Below are 23890 nucleotides of genomic sequence, written 5' to 3' on the forward strand. Positions count from 1 at the left end.
CTCTGAATCATGTAAATTATATTAATTTAAACAAGGATTAGAAAGGTGTTTCATAGACTTTAATGTCAACAAGCAAGAGAAGGCAAGTGGACAAGTGAATGTGGACTCAAATTCTCAAAATACCTCCTAAGAAGCTGGGAACATATACCAAAGTGATTGGGGGTGGAATACTATTAAATTGAGCTCTACACTGTAAAGCATCTTGTTGTTGTTGTTGTTGTTTTTTGGCCACGCCATGGCTTGTGGGATCTTAGTTCCCTACCCACGTAGAGCATCTTAATGACTGTCTTCTTGCCAACAATTTTTTCACTTATCATGGTTTCATCTCAAACTACACCCTCTCAGAACTTGATAGTAACCCAAAATCCTTCAAAAAACCTAGAAACATGTCAACTACAGAGTAATAGATAGGCATTAGACTGAAATCACTTACTTAGACATGTTCTGGGCCTTCTCAATAAATTTCATCACCTAAAAGAAAAAGACGCCAATTACCACAGAATCCAAGTTCAACAAAAAAAATCACAGGGCCCTCTCGAGAGTGGCCCACCTCGCAGGCACCATTAACGACTGAATCTCTATGTTCTCTGTCTGAGGACACCAACTAACATGCTCATGGAACCAAAGAAACATAGCCACACCTGCCGCACCACAACACCCTGGAGCACAGGGCAAGGCCTAAGGAGCTGAAGACTTGATCTCTCACTGCCAAGTCTCTCTCGGTGCTTCAGTAAAGCGTTAACAGCCTGAATCATTGAGTGAAATCGGGGTAAAAAACCAGTGATTGCCAAACACTCTTAAGGAAGTGGAATGTGACAAAGAAAACATAACAGATGACAACAATTTGTCACAAGTGAAAAGCCCCATAATTGTTCCATTCCCTGCCTGGTAGCCCATCCCACTTCCCATCCCTCCACCCCATCCTCAGGGTAAGACTGCAAGCCAGTAACAGATCAAGAAGAGAACCCAGGTCTCTTAGGTCTTCGTTTTATTGGCCGCCACAACGTTCAATGTGAAGTCTCTCACCATGTTGATCATCCTCTCATAGCCTACTTCTTTGTCCACCAAAATGCCTCCTTATATTCTGTATTGACATTCAGGTTGATTGCCCTTCTTTCCCAATGTGATCAAGCTAAGGCATTTAAGAGTCACAGGTTTTGACACAGCCATGTCTATGTAAATAGAGACAGACATACCTGATCAAATCTGGTAGCAAAGAGATTGAGTGAGGTCACTATGCCACCATTGGGTCCAAGTCCATACCTAGACACTAAGTTGAGGATTTAAATTGCTTATAGATCAATTTAGACGATAAAGTTTATTATCTAGACAATCCCTCACAAAAACAGCATAACATTAGTGTTCCATTGACTAGTATGTATCACACAATCTTAACCTCATAGGGAAACATTCACTATCGATGTCTACCTCATTCATCGTTTAGAAATGGCCAGGCGAAATGGGGCCAAAATGGAACAGACAGATTATCAGGCATTGACGGCCTGATGGCATTAGCCATGAAGATCATTTATATACCACTCTTTGCTCTGATCCTCACTCATCAAGCCACCTGAGGATTAGAATTAGTCTTCCTACCTAGACTTACCTATAGGGAAAGTACACATTTCACACAGCAATGTACTAAGAGTTGATCTTACTAATCTTTGAGTTTCCCAGTCTAAGCGGATGGTGATCAATGGATGCATTCACCAAGGCAATACTCCCTTGTGGGACCCAGGCACGCCACCAGCTAGCCTCTCCTTCTCTGTGCTAATTACAACAGCCTGCAGTTCAAGACAAAGGTAGAAAACGGAATTCACAAGCTGAAATAGGATTTCTAATCACCTATAATGCTTCTCCCCACATTCATCTTCCCTCTTCTTCATAAAATTACCAGAAAGTAATCGAATGCTTTTGCTAGTGTATTTCACAAGGGAAGGCACAAACAGTTTTTTCAAAGCTACACAATACACAGACAGTAGGTAGCCAGGGATGAGCCAACAACCAAAGTAGATGTGAAAAAGGATACTGTTTCATGACTTCTTTATACTTCACAGTGTCACGAATATCTGGAGGGAAAAAAAGAGAGAATGAAATGAAATTTAACATGTAAGAAACAATACAGTTTGAGAATCTCCACCTATAATATCTAAGCCAACAGACCTCTCAAGTCATCTCTGCTTCCTCTGAGCAAACAAATCAGTTTCTCTCTTAGCATCCAAGGTACTTTTCAAATCTGTTTTCTAAATTTTCAAGCTAAGATCACTGAATTGCAACAGCAAAAGAAGCAAGTTCAGGAAGAGACTAGGAGGACAAAAGGTACCCTGTAAGTACCTTCCCTCCCAGCAAGAAACTGAAACTAGCTTTTGAGGCTTCTAGGAGCTCTCAAGTTATGGTAGGGATGTCTGAGACAAAGAGAAAAGTTCGATACAACTTAAATACCTTCTCAGTGACCATATACATAGAAAAAGGGAGCTAAATGAAGAAAAAAGGTTTATTTCTTACTCCTTGCTTACTGGTAACAAAGGTAATGCAGATAACATTTTTATAAAGGCATTAACTTGGGAAGTGGATGGGGGGAGAGAAATAAGTGATGGAGATTAAGAGGTACAAATTTTCAGTTACAAAATAAATGAGTCATGGGGTGAGATGTACAGTGTGGGGAATACAGTCAAAAATTATATAATACCATTTTATGGTGACAGATATTAACTAGACTCATCATAGTGATCATTTTGAAATGTACAGGTATTTCAAATTACTATGTTGTATACCAGGAACTAAATACTGTGGCAGGTCACTTACACTGCAAGACAAACAGACAAACCCACAGAAAAAGAGATTGGATTTGTAGTTACCGATCTACAAATCGGTAGAGGGTGTGGAGGGAGGGACAATTGGATGAAGGTAGTCAAAAGGTACTAACTTCCAGTGAATAAATACTAGGGATGTAATATACAACATTATAAATGTAATGAGCACTGCTACACGTTATATGTGAAAGTTGAGAGTTCTCATAACAAGGAAAAAAATTTTTTCTATTTCTTTAATTTTGTATCTATATGAGATGATAGATGTTCACTAAACTTACTTGTGGTAATCATTTCATGAGTTTGTAAATCAAATCATTATGCTATACAACTTAATCATATACAATGCTGTATGTCAATTATATCTCAATAAAACTAGAAAAAAAATTATTTGGATGGAATTTTAAATAAAAAGGAAATTGGTCTGTCCAGTAATATCTAACTAAACCTATCTAGCAGTCAGTAGACCTATATCCCATCAACTATTAGAGTTCCAGCCTTTAAGTGAAAAGATGGAAATTTTTTTTTTTTTCAAAATTCTTCCCATAATGATTTCTGCTTCTTAATACAAGGTCTTCCTTAATTAGTAATGTTTGGAGTACAAGCTTAATAGGATTAAAAAGAGACCAGGAGGGAAAAGACTAACATCAAGGAATAGTCTGAAAATCAGGAAGCCTAGATCCTATCAAGAATCAGGACACTGGATCCCATCCATTCTTAATCTTTTTTATACAGTAGTCTGGGGACTCCTCTACAAGTCTGATGATAAGAGGGAAGGAACCTCTCACCAAGACAATGCACACAGGCATATACACACACATTTTCCCATGTAACTTTGCAAGATTCCTACAGATCAGTAAGCAAACTCTGCACAAAACCCACATGCTCTTAACTGGAAGAAAATAAACTATATAAACAAAGTTTATGTATCAGAGCCTGCTGAAGGGTTTACGGCTTAGAAGCCAGAGGACTGACTTTCTGTCACTTCATTTTCCCAAAGAACCATAGTCTGACACCCTAGGGTCAAAAGAGGTAGAGAGAATGGTAGTGGTAAGGAAAAAAAGGAAATTTAGGAAGAGGGAAGGAGTAAACAAAGAGAAAAAGGGAATCAGGAAGAAGCCTGTTTCAGGATGCTAGCAAATCCAAGGGAAACGAAATTAGGCAGTTTAGAAAACATTAAAAATGGAAGCATTGAAGACTCATAGGATAGGCTGACAGCTTTCCATTCTCTGAGAAACTTCACACAAGTTCTGGCACAGTTTACTCACCAATATTGGCAGGAAAGGGAACTTCATGCACAGCTGGGTCCAGGTTGATCACATAAGGTGGACACCCTTGACTATGCAGATATCCTGTGAGCCTCTGCACACATACGGGGAGAAGGATGGACTGAGACCAAGAGGCATGATAAAGGAAAAAGAGAGAACTTCCACCCCTTAATCCAACTTACCAGAATTCTGCACTTCCATTTCCCTCTACCTTAAATATTCATTTCTGATCTCCACCTCCGACATTCACTCTCAGTTGAAATGCTACCTTTCTTCATCACACATCCAACAGAGCCTCCTCTACTCTCCATCACTTATTGACTTGGGGGGTGGGGGGGAGCGGGGGTTTCTATCTCCCCCACAAAACATTAGCTCCATTTAAGCAAGAACCTTGTCATTTCCGCTATATCCCCAGTACCTGAAACATGGTAGGCACCCCAGAAGGAATTCTTTAGGAATCTACACCGAAAGCCTGTGTGCTAGCACTCTATTAACCGCCAGAATTACTTGTTAAGCCTCTGCCTTCGAGGAGTTGGCACTAACAAGGCAATTCCAATACCAAGTACGGTCGTCACAAATAGGCACTGAGGGTGCGCAGAAGAGAGGCTGAATGAACCCAGGCTAGGATCTGAGACGGCTTCGCGGAGGAAGAAACAGGGGTTGCTGGCAAGTCCCTGAAAGCCAGGCGCCGGTACCCTCCAACTCCCCAGAGAGACCTCCCTTTCTCCCCTGGCCTTACGCCTGCCACAGACAACTTCTCGCGCGCTCCTACTACGCCCGCGCCGTGTAGGTCACCTGTACAAAGGTGGTTTTCCCAGACCCCGCCATTCCCAACACCAACAGACACACTGGCGGCCGGGGACCCCCGGAAGCTTGCGGCTCCGGGGCAGCTGCGAGCGCGGCCATCTTGCTCCTGGCTCCGCCCACTCGACCATAGAGACGCTCGTAGCTAGAGAGGCTCCCGCCACGTTCGGAGCTCTGAATGAGACTAGAACAGAGCAAACCAAACCGAACCGAACCAAACCGGCCAGAGAGGGCAGAGCCAAGGGGTTAGGCGTGCGCCTTATCTCTGTCCGTTCCTGACCCGGATGGGGGCCCAACTAGGGACAGAGGCGGGGAAGTGGAGGCACTGGGAGGACGATTGGAGTAGGCCACCTAAAGAGCCGCTCATCGTCGTCGGGCAGGGCCTGGGAAGGGCAAACCTCTGGACCCCGGGCGGGCGGGACGACAAGGGACCCCCGGGCTCCCACACTGCGAAAGTGAAGAGAGTGCCTTTTCCTGTCGGCCCCCCGAGAGCGGGGAACCGAGCCGCCGGAGAACCGGCCGCTAGGGCTCGTCCGGCGGCCGAGGAGGTTAAGCGGCTCAGGGCTGGACGTGCCGGGACCCGGGCGGGATGCGAGCCCCGGAGTTGCTGGGCCGCGCCAAGAGCCGCAGAGACCAGCCCGGAGAAACTGGAAAAACCCTCCGCACTGGGACGCCGTTTCCGCGTGTCGCCAGCCCGCGATCGTAGGGCTCTCTCCCTGGCGGTCTCCGCAAAGGTGCACCGTGACTTTGGGAAGGAACGTTTGGTTGCCGAGTTTGTCAAGTAGGTACTGAGGGGGCGCTTCTCTCCACCCAGGCGCCCTCGGTACCCGGAAAGGTGGTGAAAGAGCCGAGCCATGTATACACTCCTACTCCCGACCCCCCAGTTGGCTGCGGTGGCCCTTTGCAGCAGCTGTAGTGTTCAGTAAGCCGTGAGATCTGGGTTTTACGCCCAGGCTCTGCCACCCGCTGGCGGTGTACATCGTGGCCAAGTCACTTCAGTTCTCTGAACCTGTTTTCTCCTCTTTACCCTCGAGATACTACCTCGCAGGGTTGCAGAGATGGCATATTGTCAGTTGTAAACTACACTCCTTCGTCTTTACCCCTAGCTCTGTCCCCCGTGCCTTGTGTGAGGAACATCGTAGGTGCTCCCAAATAGTTGGGATATGAATTAAAGTTACGTGTGCATTTTTAAAATTATTTCCTAATTTTTCGTGAAAAACATGGGGGGATGTCTCTCTTGTTCTTCCTTCAGGTTGGCTGAGGACTCCAGTAATTCCCTTCAACCGGATCTTAGTTTCATAAATAATTTTCTCAAGCCAGAGAAGCTAACAAAGGCAGAGAAGAGGTTTAAAGAAAAGGCAGTAGTGGAAATGATGAAGCTAGACAAGCAAATCAAAGAAACTCAAATCCGACTAGAACCGTTAGTGGAGGAATCCAGGCAGCTGCTGGCGGAAAACGTACGTGTCGAGGAGGAAAACCAGTTCTTTCGGGAATACCTGACCAAGCAAACAGAGGAGTCTAGACAGCGAACCGAGAAGCTGTGGAACTACTATTTACAACAAAGTGGGCAGATCGAACAAAGGAGACAAGAATTAACCTCCAAATATGCGGGAAAAAATTCAGCGCTTAAAACAGAGCTCTTGCAGAAAGAAAAGATCCTATCCAATTTGAATAAGCAGTTGGAGGCAATGAGGGACGTTTCGATAGTAAAGGAGAAACAGGAGAGAGAAATTCAGACACTACAGCAGGAGATAAAGAAAACCCACGCTGAGACAGCTGCAAAGAAACAGGCCATGCTGGTCAAGTTCTTCCAGGATAAAGCATTACTGGAGGCACAACTGAGTGAGCTAGATGCAAGGCAGTTGGGAAAGAGACCAACAAAGGAGCTGAACAGCAAGAACGAGGCCTTGGAGAGGGCAGCAGAGCACTACACTTCCGAGTTCCACAATAGCATCGACAGACAGCACCAGCAGTTACAGAAGGAACTACCACAGCTAATTCAGAAATGCCAGAAGTTGGAGGTTACTCACAGCCGTTTAAAAAAGCAGCAGCAGCAGCTGCAGCAGGAGCAGTGGTACCTACAGTGCTTAAGCCGGGGGAGGCAACGGCTGCACGAAAGGCGTAATCCGTGCCCAAAAGGACAGGGTGCTCCAAAGACCACACTGAACCCTGCCCTAGGCACCAAATCAAGGACGCATCCAAAGTAATTCCTAAAATAACACGAAGTCAGGAATGGAGCAAGGGTTCTTAGGTGCTACGTAACATAAACCAGGTTAGGAAGGCTTTGGGATCTCAGGGTGCTGTGGTTAAATATCCATCATGATGTGTTAGTGTGAAGGATTAGGTGCTTTTCTCCAGCAGTACTGCTAGATTATTTGTGGGACTAGCTTCCCTTAAAGTTAGGTTTTTCTTTAATTAGCTCTTGGTAATAAATGGGCTGTTCCTCACACCCCCAGATAACCCAGTACCATTTGCCAAAAACCCAGATGTGAAACTACCTCAAGAAAACCACCTTGAGGAAGTGACAGGAAAATAGTTGTGTGGTGTGTTTCACCTAGCTAAGTTAGGTTTCTTTATAGAAAAAGCCCCCTGAAGAATAGCATTTCAGATTGTTATATTCTGCTTTCTGCTCTGTAAACAACCAATGTCCATGTATCCTCACTTCTTTGGCCACCTTAGGACACAGTGTTTTTAAGCTCTTTGTAAAGTTTGTGCTGGTGATCAGGTAGCTGTTTCTACAGTTTTTTCATGATTGAAAAACTCTTAACAGCAAGTGTAATAAGCCTTAGGCAGAGTAACCTTCTGATGCTCAGCCCATACCATTTTTGCTTTGTGTAAACTGTGTGAAGGGAAGAGAAGCTAGAGGGTATGTATACCTGGTCAGTTTTCTGTGGAGAAATACCTCTAGCCTGAATGAGGTGACTGAATGCTTCTGCCTGTTTTAGGAAAATGTATCAACAGAAAGTTTTCATATATTTGGAGAACTTTCTAAAGAGTCTTTTGCCATCTCTTTCCCTGGCAACATCCTCAATTTCTAAGATGACAAAGATGACTGTAGTTTCGATAGAGTGAGCACTTTAGCTTTAGGTCACTTACTACGTTTTTACTGCATAAGCACTTGAAATGCGTTTTGTCCTTGAAATGCGTTTTGTTATTCATGTGTACCCTATTTATGCCCCTTCAGTAGAACTAGGAATAGTATTTTAAATTAATATAGACTTTCAGGGTAGTTATATTTTTGGCACTTAGGACATACTGATGGTTAGGTCGGGGATTTCTTTGAATGCTGAATCCTGGTACAGAAATACAGCCTCATATTTTAATGTTGCTCCTTTATGGAAAAACAGAATCAACTTAATGTTTTCAATTGTCAGTGATGAAAAAGTTCATAATGGTTTTCCCAGATTTCAGTTTTATTCATATGTAAAATGAATTCTTGTACAATTAGATTCAGAAAAGGATTCTGCCTCAATGTGCCTTAACTTCTAGCTTTAACAACTTTTCTGTTAAATGTGTAATGTCTCGGTTCTTAAAATTTTGTTGTCATTGAAAATAAACTCAGATTATAATATACCCACTGATTTCATTATTGTTCCAATGTAATGTACCTTCTACTTACCTCTTCTCATGTCTTACCAACTCTGCATGTCTTCTTCATACTAGTGTGCACATAATAAAAATGCAGTTTTAGTGCACAAAGTAGAATGTTAGGTAGCACACAGTTGCCTTAACCTGAATAGTTCTATTCAGTGGAGCTGAAAATACAGAGAGCCTGTTTAAAAACATGGTATCCAAGACGCATTTGAAACCGTTATTCTCTGTCGATGCAAAAACCATAGGAAGATATAAAACTAAGGATAAGGAGCTGGAAAGCAAGAGGGATGGGTAATCTTATTATTCTGCTGTTAATTCCCCCTCCTGCCAGTGCTGTCCCGATGAATTAATTCAGGAGTGAATAACTTCCACCGTCTCAGTTTATTTTGAATTCCTCATCCCAGATAATGGATCTGATCTGGTGTACTGCTTCTGGCTGTCCCTTTGTGAGGCCTCTGAGGGCTTGAAGACTTTAAATGGTGAGTCATCTGATAAAGCAGTGGTCACCAACCTTTTTGGCACGAGGGACCGGTTTCGTAGAAGACAATTTTTCCATGGACGGGGGTTGGGGATGGTTCAGGCGGTACTGCGAGCTATGGGGAGCAATGGGGAGCGGCAGATGAAGCTTCACTTGCTCGCCCGCTGCTCACCTCCTGCTGTGCGGCTGGGTTCCTAACAGGCCATGCACCGGTCTGCAGCCCAGGGGTTGGGGACTCCTGCTGATAAAGGCCCTTAGAAATTCCTGTCAGCAAGCCAGCAGTAGGTTGGCCAACTAGGATCTCAGTCTACTTTTTGTCTGCTTTCCTATGCTAGAAAGGAAAGAGGGTGATGTTACAGAAAGTGCATTTAGATGGAAAAGACCTCTGAGGTGAAATTTAGGTTAAGACTTGAACGATGACATGAAGACTGATGTACAAAAATTGGGGAAGACATTCCAGACAGAGGGAACAGTGAATGCAAAGGCCCTAAGATGGGAAGGAGTTTAGTAGGATTAAGGAACAGAAGAGTCAGTGTGGCTAAGTGTAGTTGGGGAATGGCAGCGAACACGGACAGAGCAGAGGCAGATGAGGCTAACAAGGTTAATAGAGCAGGCAGGCCTTGTAGGACAAGGTAAAGGGGATGACTTTTATTCTAAGTGCACTGGGAAATCACTAGGCTTTAAGCAAGTGAACGAGGTTGATTTACAGTATAAAAACTCACTACAGCAGTATGCGGAGTGTACCAAGCCAGTGAAAAGCAGAAGGAATCCAGTTAGGAAGCTCTTGAAAAGGCAAGAGGTAATGACTGTTCGGAATGGAATGGCAAATATGGAGGTGAACAGAAGACATGGGGGAGAGCTGATTCTTAGTGTGAGGGGAAGAGGAAGCAGAAGTAAAATTCCTAAACTGTTCTTTTTGAAGAAGAAGGTGGGCAGAGTATTTTTTCTTTCTTGTTTGCGTGAACTTTTTCTTTTTGGCCACAACATGCGGCTTGCAGGATCTTTCTTCCCAGACCATGGATTGAACCCATGCCCCCTGCAGTGGAAGCACGGAGTCTTAACCACTGGACCACCAGGGACATGCCTGAACTGATTTTTAAAATGAAGCACTTCAGACATAGCAAAAAATATAGAAAAGTATAACAAACTCACTATCGATTTGAAAAAATAAGAACTTACCATTCACTTGTCCCTCCGGATCCCTGAAGCACTATCTAAAGTTGATGTTTATCATGCCTGTGCATGTTTTCCTGCTATCTTTTCTATATTTTATTAAAATATATTTATAGGTACTATATTTATATAGCCTATATACTTTTATTTCTATATATCCATAAACAATAGAGCATTGTTTTTCCATGTTTTTAAACCTTCCACAGATGGGACTCTTGATGTATCCTATAACTTGCTTTTCCCAGAGTTTATTTTGGAGCTGTATTCATGATGATACAAGAAGACCTAGTTCTTGGGATAGTGTTAAAGGGGTAAGGTTACCTGACTGAAATGGAAAATCCAGCCCGTCCCGCATGGTGCTGCAGAGGGGCAGCCCCATCCAGCATCTCAGTTCACATCTGGTGGTATCACCCCCCACCTGACACTCCCCTAGCTGTCCCCGTTGCCTTAGGAAGAAATCCACTACCTCGAGTGGCATGCAGAGAACTAGATCCTCTCCCCCAATGACTTACCCACTGAGTCACGTAAAGGTTTTCTGTGTCTCTTGGTTGAATGAATCAGTTGTTTTAAAGAGATGTGAGGAAAAAAGTGCTTTAAAACCTGCTATTAAACAAATGCTAATTTTTTTTAAAGAAGACCTGGTTCTCTTGACAGCTGTATAGTGTTCTTTAGGATGACTACCACAACTTACCCATTTTCTCCTGATAATGGACAAGTAGGTTATGTAGGAGACTAGGCTCATGAAGAGACCCAAGATTATATCATGACTCAAAGAAAAGACATTTATTTTTTGCTCATACAATAGTCTCAGATAGATAGATCATCCTGATTGGCAAATAGTCTTTCTTGGGGTCATTCAGGGAATCAATATCTTCCATGTTATGGTCTACCATGCCCTAGAGCTGCCTTATCAACTGCATCTAGCCAGAAGAAGGGGAAAGAAAGCATGGAGGTACACTCGCTCTCTTAAAAGTCCTGGCATGGAATTGACACACATCACTTGCACTCACATTCCACCACAGAGAAGTTAGTTGGCTACCCCATCACTACAGGGGAATTGGCTGGAGGATTGGAAATGTAGTCTAGCCATTTCTCCTATAATCCTATAACTCTGCAAGGTAAAGCCAATTTTGCTGGACAGCCAGTAGTCTCTGGTACAGGATGTTTCCAGTACATATTGGAAATTAGACTGCAACATCATTCTTGTAGATGTCTAGTAGAACACCTGACCAGGAGTAGTTTGTATAGCCGTAGAAGTGAAATTACTGAGTCTCAGGGCATATCTTCAATTTTAAGAGATCCTGCCAATTAGTTTTTAAATTGATTGTACCAATGTCCATTCCAAAGTGCAGGGAGTTCACATTGCTCCAAAATCTAGCTAGACCTGATACCATTCAACGTCAATAAATATTATTCTAATGAATTTGGTTAAAAAACTTAAAAATTCAATTAATATATTTAGTATAATCTCTAGTGAGTCCTGCTGATCCCTGGCTCAGATAGGAAAAAGGATCACCTGCGAGGGCCCTGGATGAGACTGGACAAGTTTAATCTCACACCAACTACAGGCACACATCTGTTATTGGGGGTTTGGGTGTAGACCACCACAATAAAGTAAATTTCACAATAAAGCAAGTCACATGAATTTTTCAGTTTCCCAGTGCATATAAAAGGTATGTTTATATTATATTGTAGTCTATTTAAAGTGTGCAATACCATTATGTCTAAAACAACAATGTACATACTTTAAAATCGGTATCTGTAAAGGGAAGAGCAATAAAGCAAGGTATGAGTGGATTCATTTGAACCAGCATATTTCAGGGCCCAAAGAACTATGGACACAACTGTATGTGTTACTTCTTCCAAACTCATTCCCATCTCTAGTCGTTATCTTCCCCAGACACACTGTGTCAGCAAGGAGACAGGTAGCACGTTGGAGTCAATGAACAATGGAAAACATCATTCTAACACAGAGTCATTTATTTTTCTTGCCATTGCCAAACATTCCCCAAGTCTTACTCACCAGAAATTAACAGAGCTTCTCCATTTTCCTCCCTGACAATCCTCATGTACGGAAAGGGCTTTAAGGGAGCAACTGCCAATGACAATGTTGAGTGGACAGACCATGTCCTTCCCTTGTTGCAAAACTACCCGTTCTGGCAGTATCCCAATCAGGTTTCAATGCTCCCATGTTTGAAAGTGGTCTTCACAAAAGCCCACATTTTAAGGCTATATGGAGGAGCACAGAGAACAGAGTTAAAAGTGGTAACAGCCTTTCAGAATTTGAAAAGGCAGTATTGGTCCATATTAGGGTTAAGGGTCCCTGGCTTTTTATGTGGCATAAGCCACAAAAATTGGCAAGAATATAGAAGACCAATATTTATGGAAAAGGGGAAGAGAATCCAGGAATACGACAACAGAGCTGATCTAACCAATGCTCCAAGGAAAGCCAGCCTCAAAGAGAAACAGCCTAACAGATACTATCAGGTAGGCATGAGGTTCAGAAAAAGAACTTTTCTTTCCAACTCCAGATAAATATCTACACCTGGTGTCAAAGTCTCAGGTTATAAAAAGGACAGGACACAACATCTAAAAAAGAAGGTAGAGGACAATATTCTCAGAGAATTCAAAGAGACAGACTTTGGCTAAAGGGAGATACGAGGACTTAACAGAGTGCAGACTAACAAGTCAGGTCAAGTCCAGGGGAGAAGGAATGTGCACCTTGCCTACCAATCTTCACGGGAGTACCAGCAATATTAGGGTTCTGTGTCAAACATCGGGAGCAAAAGGGTTTCTTCCTCTCTCAATCCTCAAAACTTCAGGAGCAAGACAAGCTGCAGGAGGGCACTGGTCATAGCAACAGATGAGGCCTCACACCCAGGGAAGTTGAGGCGGTATTTATTTTTGCTGCTACTTTCTTCTTTCCAGTCATTTTGTGTGTGGGACACATTCCTCCTAAGGCTGCATTTCATGTGTGTGGCTCTAGGTACTTACTGCCACCTGGGACAAACAAAGCATTTCCTAGGAAAACCTGTGTCCGGAGGGTCTAGCTTTTTTTATTCTAAATCTATTTTCTCACTTTCAATCCTAAAACCATATTGAGACAACAAACAGCCTCCATAAATTCTGTCACCCAAGCAGACAGGGGAACCTTATTAAAGGAGTGACAACAGTTCTAGGTTCTAGGCTTGTTATATCACAAATACAAAATGATAAATCAGTATGGTTTTAAAAAGTTAGTTTGGAATTGTTTTATAAGATGACGGAGCGACTACGAAATCAATGGAGCTTCCAAGAACATTCTACACCCCAGTACGGAAAGGATAATCAAACAGGTTTCTTAGTCTCGTACGGGGCAAGAAGGGCCTAGAGTGGGCCTTAAGGAGGAGCTCTTTGGGCAAGATAAGAGAAAAACAGGAGGACTCCAATGAGAATAGCAGGAAAATCTACCAAAAAGGAGATGGGGGTGGGGGTGGTGGAGGGTCCACGTGAATCAATAGGGAAAACACTGAAATTTACACAGGAAGAAGGAGCTGAGAGTGCCACAGCCGTACACAAACAGCTGAAAGAGTAAATTTCTCTTCCCTTGGCCCCCATGACTCAGGCCTCTCCACACAGGTCCCTGTGACCACAGCATCCCATCCACTCTCCCAGGAGTGCTTTCACACTGACTGCCTATTTCTTTCCTCGTTTATGATTCGTCTTTGGGGGCTTGACTTTCTGGAACTGTGTTGGCACTGGCTCCTGCTCTGGTTCTTTACAGGACGTTGCCACAAGCAGTTCCTCATGACTCCTCCTCTGATCCTTCCCTACTCTAAGACTCAGCTCTGTCTCAGGAAGCTCAATGCCAGGCTGCTGCCGCCTTCTTAGAGACCTTCGGCTCCTGTGCTGCTGCCTCCGCTTTTCTTCTTCTTGCTGTCGCTGTTTTATCTTCATCAGCTTCTCAAAGCTTTTGGTCGTTGTTGGGTTTACAACAAACCAATCCTACAGAGGCAAAACAGAAAATATAGTGCACTAGGAAGTGGTATGGGAAGATTTTTTTTTAAAGGCATGATTAGGACAGAACACAGTAAAGAGGAAACAGATATGGAACCAGAGCTTAGAACTGTGTCTTTTAAACTGGAGAAATTCAGTACAGAGCAGTCATTACAAGCATTTCTTGTGTAAGACATGATTTCGGGTACAACAATAAGTGACCTAGGAAGTCTGATTACTTAGCATGATCCCACCCACTCCTCTCCTTTTAAAAATCTTCTCATGAGATGTAAAGCACTGAGCCACAGGAGATTTTTATTTCGTGACAGTGTAGTGGTTAAGAGCATGAATTTTGCAGCCAGACCACCGGGGTGCAAATCCTAGCTCTGTTTCTAGCCATGCGACCATCAGAAAATTACTTAACCTCTCTGAGTCTCAGTTTAAAAAATTAAGGGTTAGGGACTTCCCTGGTGGCGCAGTGGTTAAGAATCCGCCTGCCAAGGCAGGGGACATAGGTTCGAGCCTTGGTCCGGGAAGATCCCACATGCCGCGGAGCAACTAAGCCCGTGAGCCACAACTACTGAGCCTGCACCCTAGAGCCCGCGAGCCACAACTACTGAGTCCATGTGCCACAACTACTGAGCCCACATGCTGCAACTACTGAAGCCCAGGAGCCTAGAGCCCGTGCTCCGCAACAAGAGAAGCCACCGCAATGAGAAGCCCGCACACAGCTCTCCGCAACAAGAGAAAGCCTGCGTGCAGCAACGAAGACAGAATGCAGCCAAAAAAATAAATAAAATTAAAAAAAAAAAGTGAGGCAGAAAGGGAGGAACAAGGTAAACATGTTTAACACCACAAGGATTTCATAAATACAGGCATAAATTATTGAACAAATACTTGGGAGCAAGTCCCAAACTAAGTGAAATTTGTTGGTTCCAACTTTTGAAACAGAAACTGGAGAAACAAGTGAACTATACAAAGGCCAGATTTTGTCAGGAGATAATTATCTTTCAAATACTTCCCAAAGCATAAAAAGGTAATATTATTAAAAAAAAAAAAAAAAAGACTGCCTTCCTGAAGAAATCTCAGATATGGAAAGGGATTCCCAAAGCTTCAACCAGTAAAGCAACAGAAACCACAATGGATGACACTAACTAAAGCCCACACTGCTAAGAACTATTGCATCTGAAGGCAGAGGACAGCCGCAGGCGCTTGCTATATTTCCTCACCAGGCAACAACAATATCTGCAGTAAAATATTCCAAGAGAATGTACACTCTACTCCTTGAGCTTTTGCAATAAGGGTATTTAATTATATAGTAGACAATTTCTCTGTTCACCTAGACTCCTAAAAACTTTCCCCAAGAGAAAACTCTTGACCTTCTGAACTTAAAGCATTTTTAACAGAATTTTTTAATTTTGAAAATTTACAAACTTTCCAGAAAAGTTACAATAGTTCAATGAACACCTAGATTGACCATTGTTAATCTCTCTTCCCCTCCTTCTCTTCCTTCTTCCCTCCCTCCCTCCCTTCCTCTGAACCATTCACAATTTAGCTACAGACATGACACTTCATCCCTAAAAACATCATCATGTATCTGCCTAAGAACAAGCGCATTCCCCTGCATAACTACAATTATCACATTTTGGAATATTAACATTGACACATTACTATTACTTAGTAGTACAGCTAGTATTCAAATTGCCTCAACTGTCTCAATAACATCTTTTACATTGTTTCTATGTGGTATTTCAACAATATTCAAAACAGGTTGCTCAAAGATGTTGGAATACCAGAAAACAGGAGCACAGACATTGCTGTGAAACAAGAATTCCAAAGGTGTAAATGCAGCCTGGTTCCCAAATGTCTGATTTAATTGGACTTAAGATAATTAGAAGAGTCAGGGATGCTCACACCCACAGTGATTTTAAATGCTTTCACAGAAAAATACTATTACACGTCTAATTTTAGGAAGTTTTTAAACTCTAATGTAGACCCTTTAGTCTCTCTGACAGTCTTAGCCTATAATAACAGGCACAAAATTCACATCCCTTGTGGCGTATTCATGGGGTCCACAAGATTATAAAAACACCGTGGGAAAGGAGAAACCTCACCTCAGCGTGGACAGAGTTGATGTGATACTTGACACCACTCTCTGACACAAATTCTTTTTGACATAGAAGACACTTGTATTTTCCAGCCACAAAGGTTCCCTATTTTCAAGAAAGAAAGAAAGAGAATGGTAAATTCAGGAACACATACCTGGGCAATGGGTAGCGACTGTCAGAGATGAAAAGAGGAGATACTACTTCATCAAAGTGAAGAAGGAAGAAAATCCAAAACAGCACTATATTTAGGAAAACAAGTTTGGGCGTACTATCACCATAATACATCTATCCTAATGCAATTCTATACCAAACACCGACCCACTGACCCTCCCCAACACAACCTGAAGTTCCCCTAATTTCATGATATAACATGTCACATTTTTCTATCTTCCCTTATGTCTTCCACTTCACTTCCAGGTTCTCTTGGCTCCTCCCCTCAAATGATCAAACTCCTTAAGTTCAATGAGGCACCAATGTGCAATTCTTCCCACTAGAATCAATCCACGGCTGCAAAGAGTGCCTTAGGGATCCAGAATTAGAAGAGTACCCTCCATAGGACCTAGTTGAATGACTCAGAAACTAGGATCAAGATGACAAACTCCTAAGCATTCCTGGACAGATCTGGTTTGGATGCCTCCAACTCCCTTGTTGCCTTGACTGAGACTTCTCTCCACTCCTGAAGCTGCGGGTTTCCGTGGTGCTTATTTTGTGTGAGGAGATACTTCTGAATGGGAATGGAAAGTGGCAGCAATCCCCATGACTGGTAGGTTGTAGGGCACCGGGGTCAACATGGAAAAGATTCAGTGAGGTGAATGGCTATTAGCCTAACACCCAGGGATCACACCTCTCATCCCCAGAAGCCAGAATAGTTCAGATGGGTTTGAGGATCTTCACCAATCCAGATAAGCACAATGTAGGTTGATTCTAGGAAGTTGAAGGCCCAATAAGACAGGGCAGGCCCAGTGTGGTAGACGCTCAGGTGGAAGAAGTTAAATCCCTGGTAGGGACTCAGAACTATATATTTTTCTCCAAATTTTTGCATTGATATGACTTATGGCTATTTTGGCCCATTCTGCATCTTGGACATACCCTGGCATCCCACCCAATTAACAGACCGAGGATCTTTGGGACAAAAAAAAAAAAAAAACTAAACTAAACTAAACCAGCCTTTGAAGATAATAGCAAACAGGACAACTAGCTGTTCACTGAATCTGAATTCTCTTCCATGTCAGACTATTTTAGAGGTCACGTTAAGATAAATAGTTCAGAACATTACAAACCAATGTACAAGAGCCCAGGTGAGCTTTAAGGCCAGATACACTACTGTAGACAGCCTCACAGCCCTGAAAAAGAGAAAAAGAAATCATGTGAAGACTACACCAAACAGCATCCTTTTCTTAGCAATCTGGCCATTTACACTAACCCACTGTACCCTTGCGGGGGGGAGGGAGGGGGGAAGAAGCCCAATAAATTGCACCACAAACCACACAGAAAAATATGTAAGCCAAAGAACAAAAAGAAAACCAAGGAAAAGTAAAAGAAAAAGAGGTAAATAAGTTGTTTAAAAAAGCTTAAAACACTCTGTTCCCTGGTACTTTTCTGATACTTACAAAAATACAAAAAATTGTATGCTCAAATTTTTCCAAAAATCAGCTTTCTTTAGTGCAAATGTGTCTTTTACTTCTTATATATCTACTCCTGCCCAAAGTACTGCATATATAGCTGTAGTAGATTAATGATGGCTGGAAATTCTCTGCCACTCTTCCCATCAAGAAGTGAGTCATTTATCCTCCCTTTGAAACTGGATAAGTCCTGTGATTTTTTTGACCAACAGCATGCTTTGGAAATGAGGCTGAACAAATTCTGAAGCTAGGCCTAAGAGATCTGAGCTGTTGTTTTTATGTTCTTGGAATACTCTGTCTGAGAATTCAGTCACCATGTACCCCACTGGTAACCCAACTACCATGCAAGAGAGAGAGGCCATATGGACAATCAATCTCCCAGCTGAAGTAGCTGCTTTGAAGCCACCTGGTATTCAGGCCCCGTCAGAGCTTCCAGCAGAATGCAACCCATGAATGATTCCAGCTGGTGCCATATACAACTGCCCTCTGAGCCTTGACAGAATTGTTGATTTACAGAATCGTTAACAAAGTAATTGATATTTTAAGCCTCTAAAGTTCAGGTGCTTTGTCACAAAGGAATAAATAACTGAAACAACAGCAGATGCTTGATCAACATTTAGTGAATAAATGAATGAGAAAGAACCACCTGGTTAGGACACTGAATGCGATGATACTTCTTGATATCTGACTTCCATTTGTGTAGTACTTCCTGGCTGAAGGTCGGTAGCCCAGGACGAGTATATTTTAACTAAAAGACAAGCAACATTTTGTTGGAGGAATCCAACTTTCAACCAAAATACTCCAAAAGTAACAGAATTACATAACTCTTCAGGTTCATATAATTCTAGAGTTGCAGAAGTATATTTTCATACACAAAAATGATAATATGTAAGATCCTTTAAAGTTCCTGAAACACGTAAGTATAATTGCCTACTGTTCTGTCTTAAAATAGTTTGATTTTTAAGAGGACAGGAGACTTTCAGATATAACACTTCATCTAAAGTTGAAAAAAAAAGCTAGTGACAGAGTATTATACAGTTAAAATATTTGTTACAAGAGAAAGCAATATAAATTTTCCCTCTCTATATATTATATATAATATGTATATATTATACTCAAGGAACATATATATATTACATATTCAATAGAAATATATGGATATGGGTCAAAGGCTATAAATCAAAATGTTAACAGTGGTATTCTCTGGGTGCTAGAATTTTGAGTGATTTTCATTTTTTTCCTGCTTATCTGCATTTATCATTTTTCTTCAATGACATCATGTTAATTTTTGATATTTTAAAAATTCTAACACAAAAAAATTAAGGTTCAACCTGAAAGAATGTGAGAAAACTCAGGGAACAGAACATCTATTCTTTGCTTATACTGCAAAAGTAGAATTATTCCTAGCACTTCCTTTCACATGCTTTGACACCAGTTAGTCTCTTCTTACAACTATAACTAGTTTCCAGAAGAGTTAACACCTGTAGAGACAGTTCTTGCAAAGTTCACCATTGGTAATACACAGTCCTCCTGCTTGAAAAATGGAAGCATCTGAAAGGAAACTGATTCTCTGAGACAGAAGAACAGATCCAAGCCCACAGAGGTTAATGGAGGAAGTAAGAAAGGTAACGTAAAGAACCTTCGGTAAATCACAGTACAAAACTGGTTTTATTTATAAGCATTTCCTCTTTCTTAGTCATTTTAATAGTATTAATTCTTCCAATCCATGAGCATGGTATATTTTTCCATTTGTTTCTGTTGTCTGCAATTTCTTTCATCAGTGTCTTATAGTTTTCTAAGTATAGGTCTTTTACCTCCTTTGTGAGATTTATTCCTAGGTATTTCATTCTTTTTGATGCAATTGTTAATGGGATTGTTTTAATTCTGATTTCTGATAGCTTGTTTTTAGTGTATAGAAACACAACAGATTTCTGTGTATTAATTTTGTACCCTGCAACTTTCCTGAATTCATTGATCAGTTCTATTAGCTTTTGGTGGTATCCTTTGGATTTTCTTTATATTGTATTATGTCATCTGCAAACAGTGACAATTTTACTTCTTTCCAGTTTGGATGCCATTGATTTTATTTTCTTGTCTGATTGCTGTTGCTAGGACTTCCAATACTATGTTTAATAAAAGTGGGCATCCTTATCTTCTTGATCTTAGAAGAAATGCTTTTAGCTTTCCACTACTGAGTAGGATGTTACTGGCAGGCTTGTAACAGATGGCCTTTATCATGTTGACGTATGTTCCCTCTGTAACCACTTTGTTGAGAATTTTTATCATAGATGGATTGCATTTTGTCAAAAGTTTTTCTGTATCTATTCAGATAACCACATGCTTTCCATTCTTTCGTTTGTTAATGTGGTATATCACATTGACTGATTTGTGGATACTGAACCATCATTGCATCCCTGAGATAAATCCCACATGATCATGGTGTATGATCCTTTTAATGTATTGTTGAATTAGATTTGCTAATACTTTGTTGAGGATTTTGCTTTATGTTCATCAGTGATACTGACCTGTAATTTTCTTTTTTTGTGGTGTCTTTGTCAGGTTTTGGTATCAGGGTGATGCTGGCTTCACAGAATGAGTTCAGAAGTGTTCCTTCCTCTTCAATTTTTTGAAACAGTTTGAGAAGGACCAGTGTTCACTCTTCTTTATATGTTTTGTAGAATTGACCTATGAGGCCATCTGGTCCTGAACTTCTGTTCGTAGGGAGCTTTTAAATTACTGATTCAATTGGTCTGTTCATATTTTCTATTTCTTCCTGATTCAGTCTTGGGAGATTGGATGTTTCTAGGAATTTATCCATTTCAGTTACTGTATTCTTCAGTTCTTCGGTTCTTCTTTATATTTTTTAACTCTTTGTTAAACTTCTCATTGTTCATCCATTCTTTTCCTGATTTCATTGAGTATCTTTATGAGCATCACCTTGAACTCTATCAGGCAGAAGGCTTATCTACTCTTTGCTTAGTTCTTCTTCCAGGATTTTGTCTTGTTCCTTTGTCTGGAACATAGTCCTCTTTCTCCTCATTTTGCCTAATTCTCTGTGTTTATTTCCATATATTAGACAGGTTAGTTACAGTTCCCCATCTTGGAGAAGTGGCCTTATGTATGAGACATCCTGTGGCACCTAGCAGCACACTCCCCTCGGGTCACCAGAACAATATGCTCTAGGGATTTCCCCCTATGTGGGCTATGTGAGCCCTTCTTTAGTGGCGGGGCTGGCTACTGTGGGCACACTGGTAGGCGGGGCTGGCACCTGGTCCAGCTGGCTGCTAGGCCCTGACTGATGCAGTGGCTGCCGGCCCACTGGTGGGCAAGACTGGGTCCCAGTGCGGCTGACAGCAGGTCCCCGGGGGGTCCTGGGACTGGTGGTGACCTGCTGGTGGGCAGAACTGGGTCCTAGGGTGTCTGGCTACCAGGATTGGGGGCACCCAGGGATGATACTGGCCTGCTGGTGGATGGGACAAATCCAGTAAGGCTGGCTGTGTAGCCCAGGGGTTCCTGGGGCTGGTGCCAACCCACTGTTGGGCAGGTCCAGGTCCCAGAAAAGCTGCCTGTGCAGCCTGGGGCTCTTAGTGCTGGTGCTGGCCCACTGGTGAGCAGGGCCAGGCTCTAGGTGGTGTCAGGGCTGGTGCAGGCCTGCTGGTGGGTGGGGCCAGGTCCTGGGCCAGTGGTGGAGGGAGCTGGGTCCCAGTGTGGTAGCTGCTCAGCCTGAGCCGGTCCTGGGACTGGTGCTGACTGGCTGGTGGGTGGTAAGCCCCTGGTGCTCATAGGCTAGAGGGAGGACTCCAAAATGGCACTTGTCAGCACCGGTGTCCTTGCAGTCAAACAAGCTCCCCAAAATGGCTGCCACCAGTGACTGTTTCCCCTGGGGGAGTCACAGTTGCCTCCTGCCTCTCTGGGAGGCTCTCTAAAACCAGCAAGTGGGTCTGACTCAGGCTTCTTTCCAATTACTGTCTCTGTGCTGGGTCTTGGTGTGTGTGAGGTTTTTTGGTGTGCTCTCTAAGAGGAGAGTCTCTGTTTCCTACAGCCCTCTGGCTCTCCTGTATGCAAGCCCTGCTGGCCTTCAAAGTCAAACATTCTGGGTGCTCATCTTCCCAGTGCAGGACCCCCAGGCTGGGGAGGAGTCAGATGTGGGGCTCAGACCCCTCACAGCCTGGGGAGAACTGCTGCAGTTATGAATAGTCTTCTGCTTGTGGGTCACCTATCCAGGGATATGGGTCTTGACTACCATGTCTCTGGCCCCTCCTACCCATCTTGTTGTAGTTCCTTCTTTACATCTTTAGTTGTGGATATAACTGCTATTTTCTGCTAGTCTTCACCTCATTCTCAAAGATAGTTGCTCTGGGGCTTCCCTGGTGGCGCAGCGGTTGAGAATCTGCCTGCCAATGCAGGGGACACGGGTTCGAGCCCTGGTCTGGGAAGATCCCACATGCCGCGGAGCAAATGGGCCCGTGAGCCACAATTACTGAGCCTGCACGTCTGGAGCCTGTGCTCCGCAACGAGAGGCCGCTACAGTGAGAGGCCCGCGCACCGCGATGAAGAGTGGCCCCCGCTCGCCGCAACTAGAGAAAGCCCTCGCACAGAAACGAAGACCCAACACAGCCATAAATGAATGAATGAATAAATAAATGAATAAATAAAAAAATAAATAAAAAAAAAAAAAAGATAGTTGCTCTGTAAACAGATTTGTCCATGGGAGGAGGTGAGCTCACAGTCATACTACTCTACCATCTTGGCTACTCCCCCATGCATGGTTTAAATTAAATAGGATGTAGGGGGAACCCAAAATGTGGTAAGAGTAACACACATGAACCTTATTCAAATGAGAAATATAATTATTACAAATGAGAAACATAATGAAAGGAGTGGGGGAGGTGGGAACCAACCTAAGAAACTTTGGAAAACAGTACTTTGACTATATATGCTAAGGCTAAAGATTAAAAAAACTGTATACAAATATTAGTCTCTAGTTAGTAAATTTGTTTTTTACAAATTTGAGGTATGGGTTAACAATTCTGAAACTACTTCATGTTATAGTAGGATTGAGCAAATAAATAAATGCACTGTAGACAGTGACAGCCAGGATTCTCACTACTAGAGAAAGGAGTTACAAGTAAGGAAAAAAGACGGTGCGAATGAAACTTGTAGTGTTGGACTGGAGATGAATCATGGCTTTAAACAGACAGATATAGAATAAATACTAGTACGTGTATGTGTGCATGAATATTCATACATAAATGTCATATTTCTATCTGTCAAGAGGGCCCAGAAGCAATGACATCCCAGTAGGAATGAGTACACCTAGCACTCAAATCTTTGTTTCTAAATATATTCTCCAATAAAAGAAAGCAGGATTCCTTAGAGAAACAGTTGGTTCCAGGGCTGGGGTAAGAAAAATACAAGATGCACCTACTGTATCTCATGGTGTCAGAGAATTTAAAAATGCTCAAAAAGTGATAGGGACATGCTGAAAAGACACAGGAGCCCACTTGAAAGAGCCCTTGATGGCCAAATCTGGGACAATTTGAGCAGCAAAATAATAATAGCATTGGATTATAACCCTAGAATAAAATAAGTATCCATGACTCCATACTTACATAAATAATAGAAGAAAAAGATCTTTCTCACGGTAGAATTCCAATTAACAATTGAATAAGAAATGATGGAAACAGAAAATCATCATTAGACTAAAACACAATAGAAATAATTGTTGCAGGCAAGAATCACTGATGGATGCTAAAAGTAAGTGGGCAGAAGTATAAAAAGACAGATTAGTTGAATGTCTCAATCTCGCCACAAAATATTTATTAATTACAAAGGGGAAAACTGTAATTTTGCCATGGAGAAAACTGGACACCTAATCAAGTGACCAAGGTTATTATCATCAGTAAAAAGATACATATACCTCCTAATACGGTACATTGTGAAGGGCCAACATTGCTTTGAAGGCATTTTTGCCAAAAACATAAAACCTTCAATCTAATCTTGAGAAAATACCAGACACACCCACATTAGGGATATTCTACAAAATAACCAGATAGTC

At 42.3% G+C, this 23890-nt stretch overlaps 3 protein-coding genes across 8 annotated transcripts in view; 1 reads left to right on the forward strand and 2 right to left on the reverse strand.

Moving 5' to 3' along the window:
• GPN1 (GPN-loop GTPase 1) overlaps positions 1–5063 on the reverse strand; it is a 19534-nt gene extending 14471 nt beyond the window's left edge. Inside the window, exons 1-5 of one of the 2 annotated variants that reach the window (XM_082357627.1) lie at positions 4874–5063; positions 4079–4172; positions 2030–2069; positions 1197–1263; positions 434–471 (exon numbers count right to left, since the gene is read on the reverse strand). In XM_082357627.1, coding sequence (XP_082213753.1) covers positions 434–471; positions 1197–1263; positions 2030–2069; positions 4079–4172; positions 4874–4984 — 350 coding nt within the window. In that variant the 5' untranslated portion in view covers positions 4985–5063. Of the gene's footprint in view, positions 1–433; positions 472–1196; positions 1264–2029; positions 2070–4078; positions 4173–4260; positions 4808–4873 lie in introns of those variants that run through there. The other variant, XM_082357628.1, reaches the window with a different exon arrangement.
• Positions 5064–5160: 97 nt separating this feature from the next.
• Positions 5161–11956, forward strand: CCDC121 (coiled-coil domain containing 121). The gene is made up of 2 exons (XM_082357618.1): positions 5161–5663; positions 6135–11956. Exons 1-2 carry the CDS (start codon positions 5167–5169, stop codon positions 7087–7089), a joined length of 1452 nt encoding a protein of 483 aa, XP_082213744.1. The 5' UTR covers positions 5161–5166; the 3' UTR covers positions 7090–11956.
• Positions 11957–12089: 133 nt separating this feature from the next.
• ZNF512 (zinc finger protein 512) overlaps positions 12090–23890 on the reverse strand; it is a 32081-nt gene continuing 20280 nt past the window's right edge. For all 5 annotated transcript variants that reach the window (XM_082357616.1, XM_082357614.1, XM_082357615.1 and 2 more), the window contains 4 exons: positions 18479–18580; positions 17491–17553; positions 16217–16315; positions 12090–14111 (listed from right to left, as the gene is read on the reverse strand). In XM_082357616.1, the coding sequence (XP_082213742.1) occupies positions 13803–14111; positions 16217–16315; positions 17491–17553; positions 18479–18580 (573 nt within the window). In that variant the 3' untranslated portion in view covers positions 12090–13802. The remainder of the gene's footprint in view (positions 14112–16216; positions 16316–17490; positions 17554–18478; positions 18581–23890) is intronic.

Source organism: Balaenoptera borealis (genome assembly GCF_965194805.1).
Source record: "Balaenoptera borealis genome assembly, chromosome: 15".
In the NCBI taxonomy this organism is placed as follows: domain Eukaryota; kingdom Metazoa; phylum Chordata; class Mammalia; order Artiodactyla; family Balaenopteridae; genus Balaenoptera; species Balaenoptera borealis.

Bases quoted from the DNA above. Each gene is read 5' to 3' on its own strand.
- CCDC121 (XM_082357618.1), top strand. From the start codon at position 5,167: ATGGGGGCCCAACTAGGGACAGAGGCGGGGAAGTGGAGGCACTGGGAG. The intron at 5,664-6,134 runs GTAGGTACTGAG...TTCTTCCTTCAG, and splicing joins TTGGTTGCCGAGTTTGTCAA to GTTGGCTGAGGACTCCAGTA.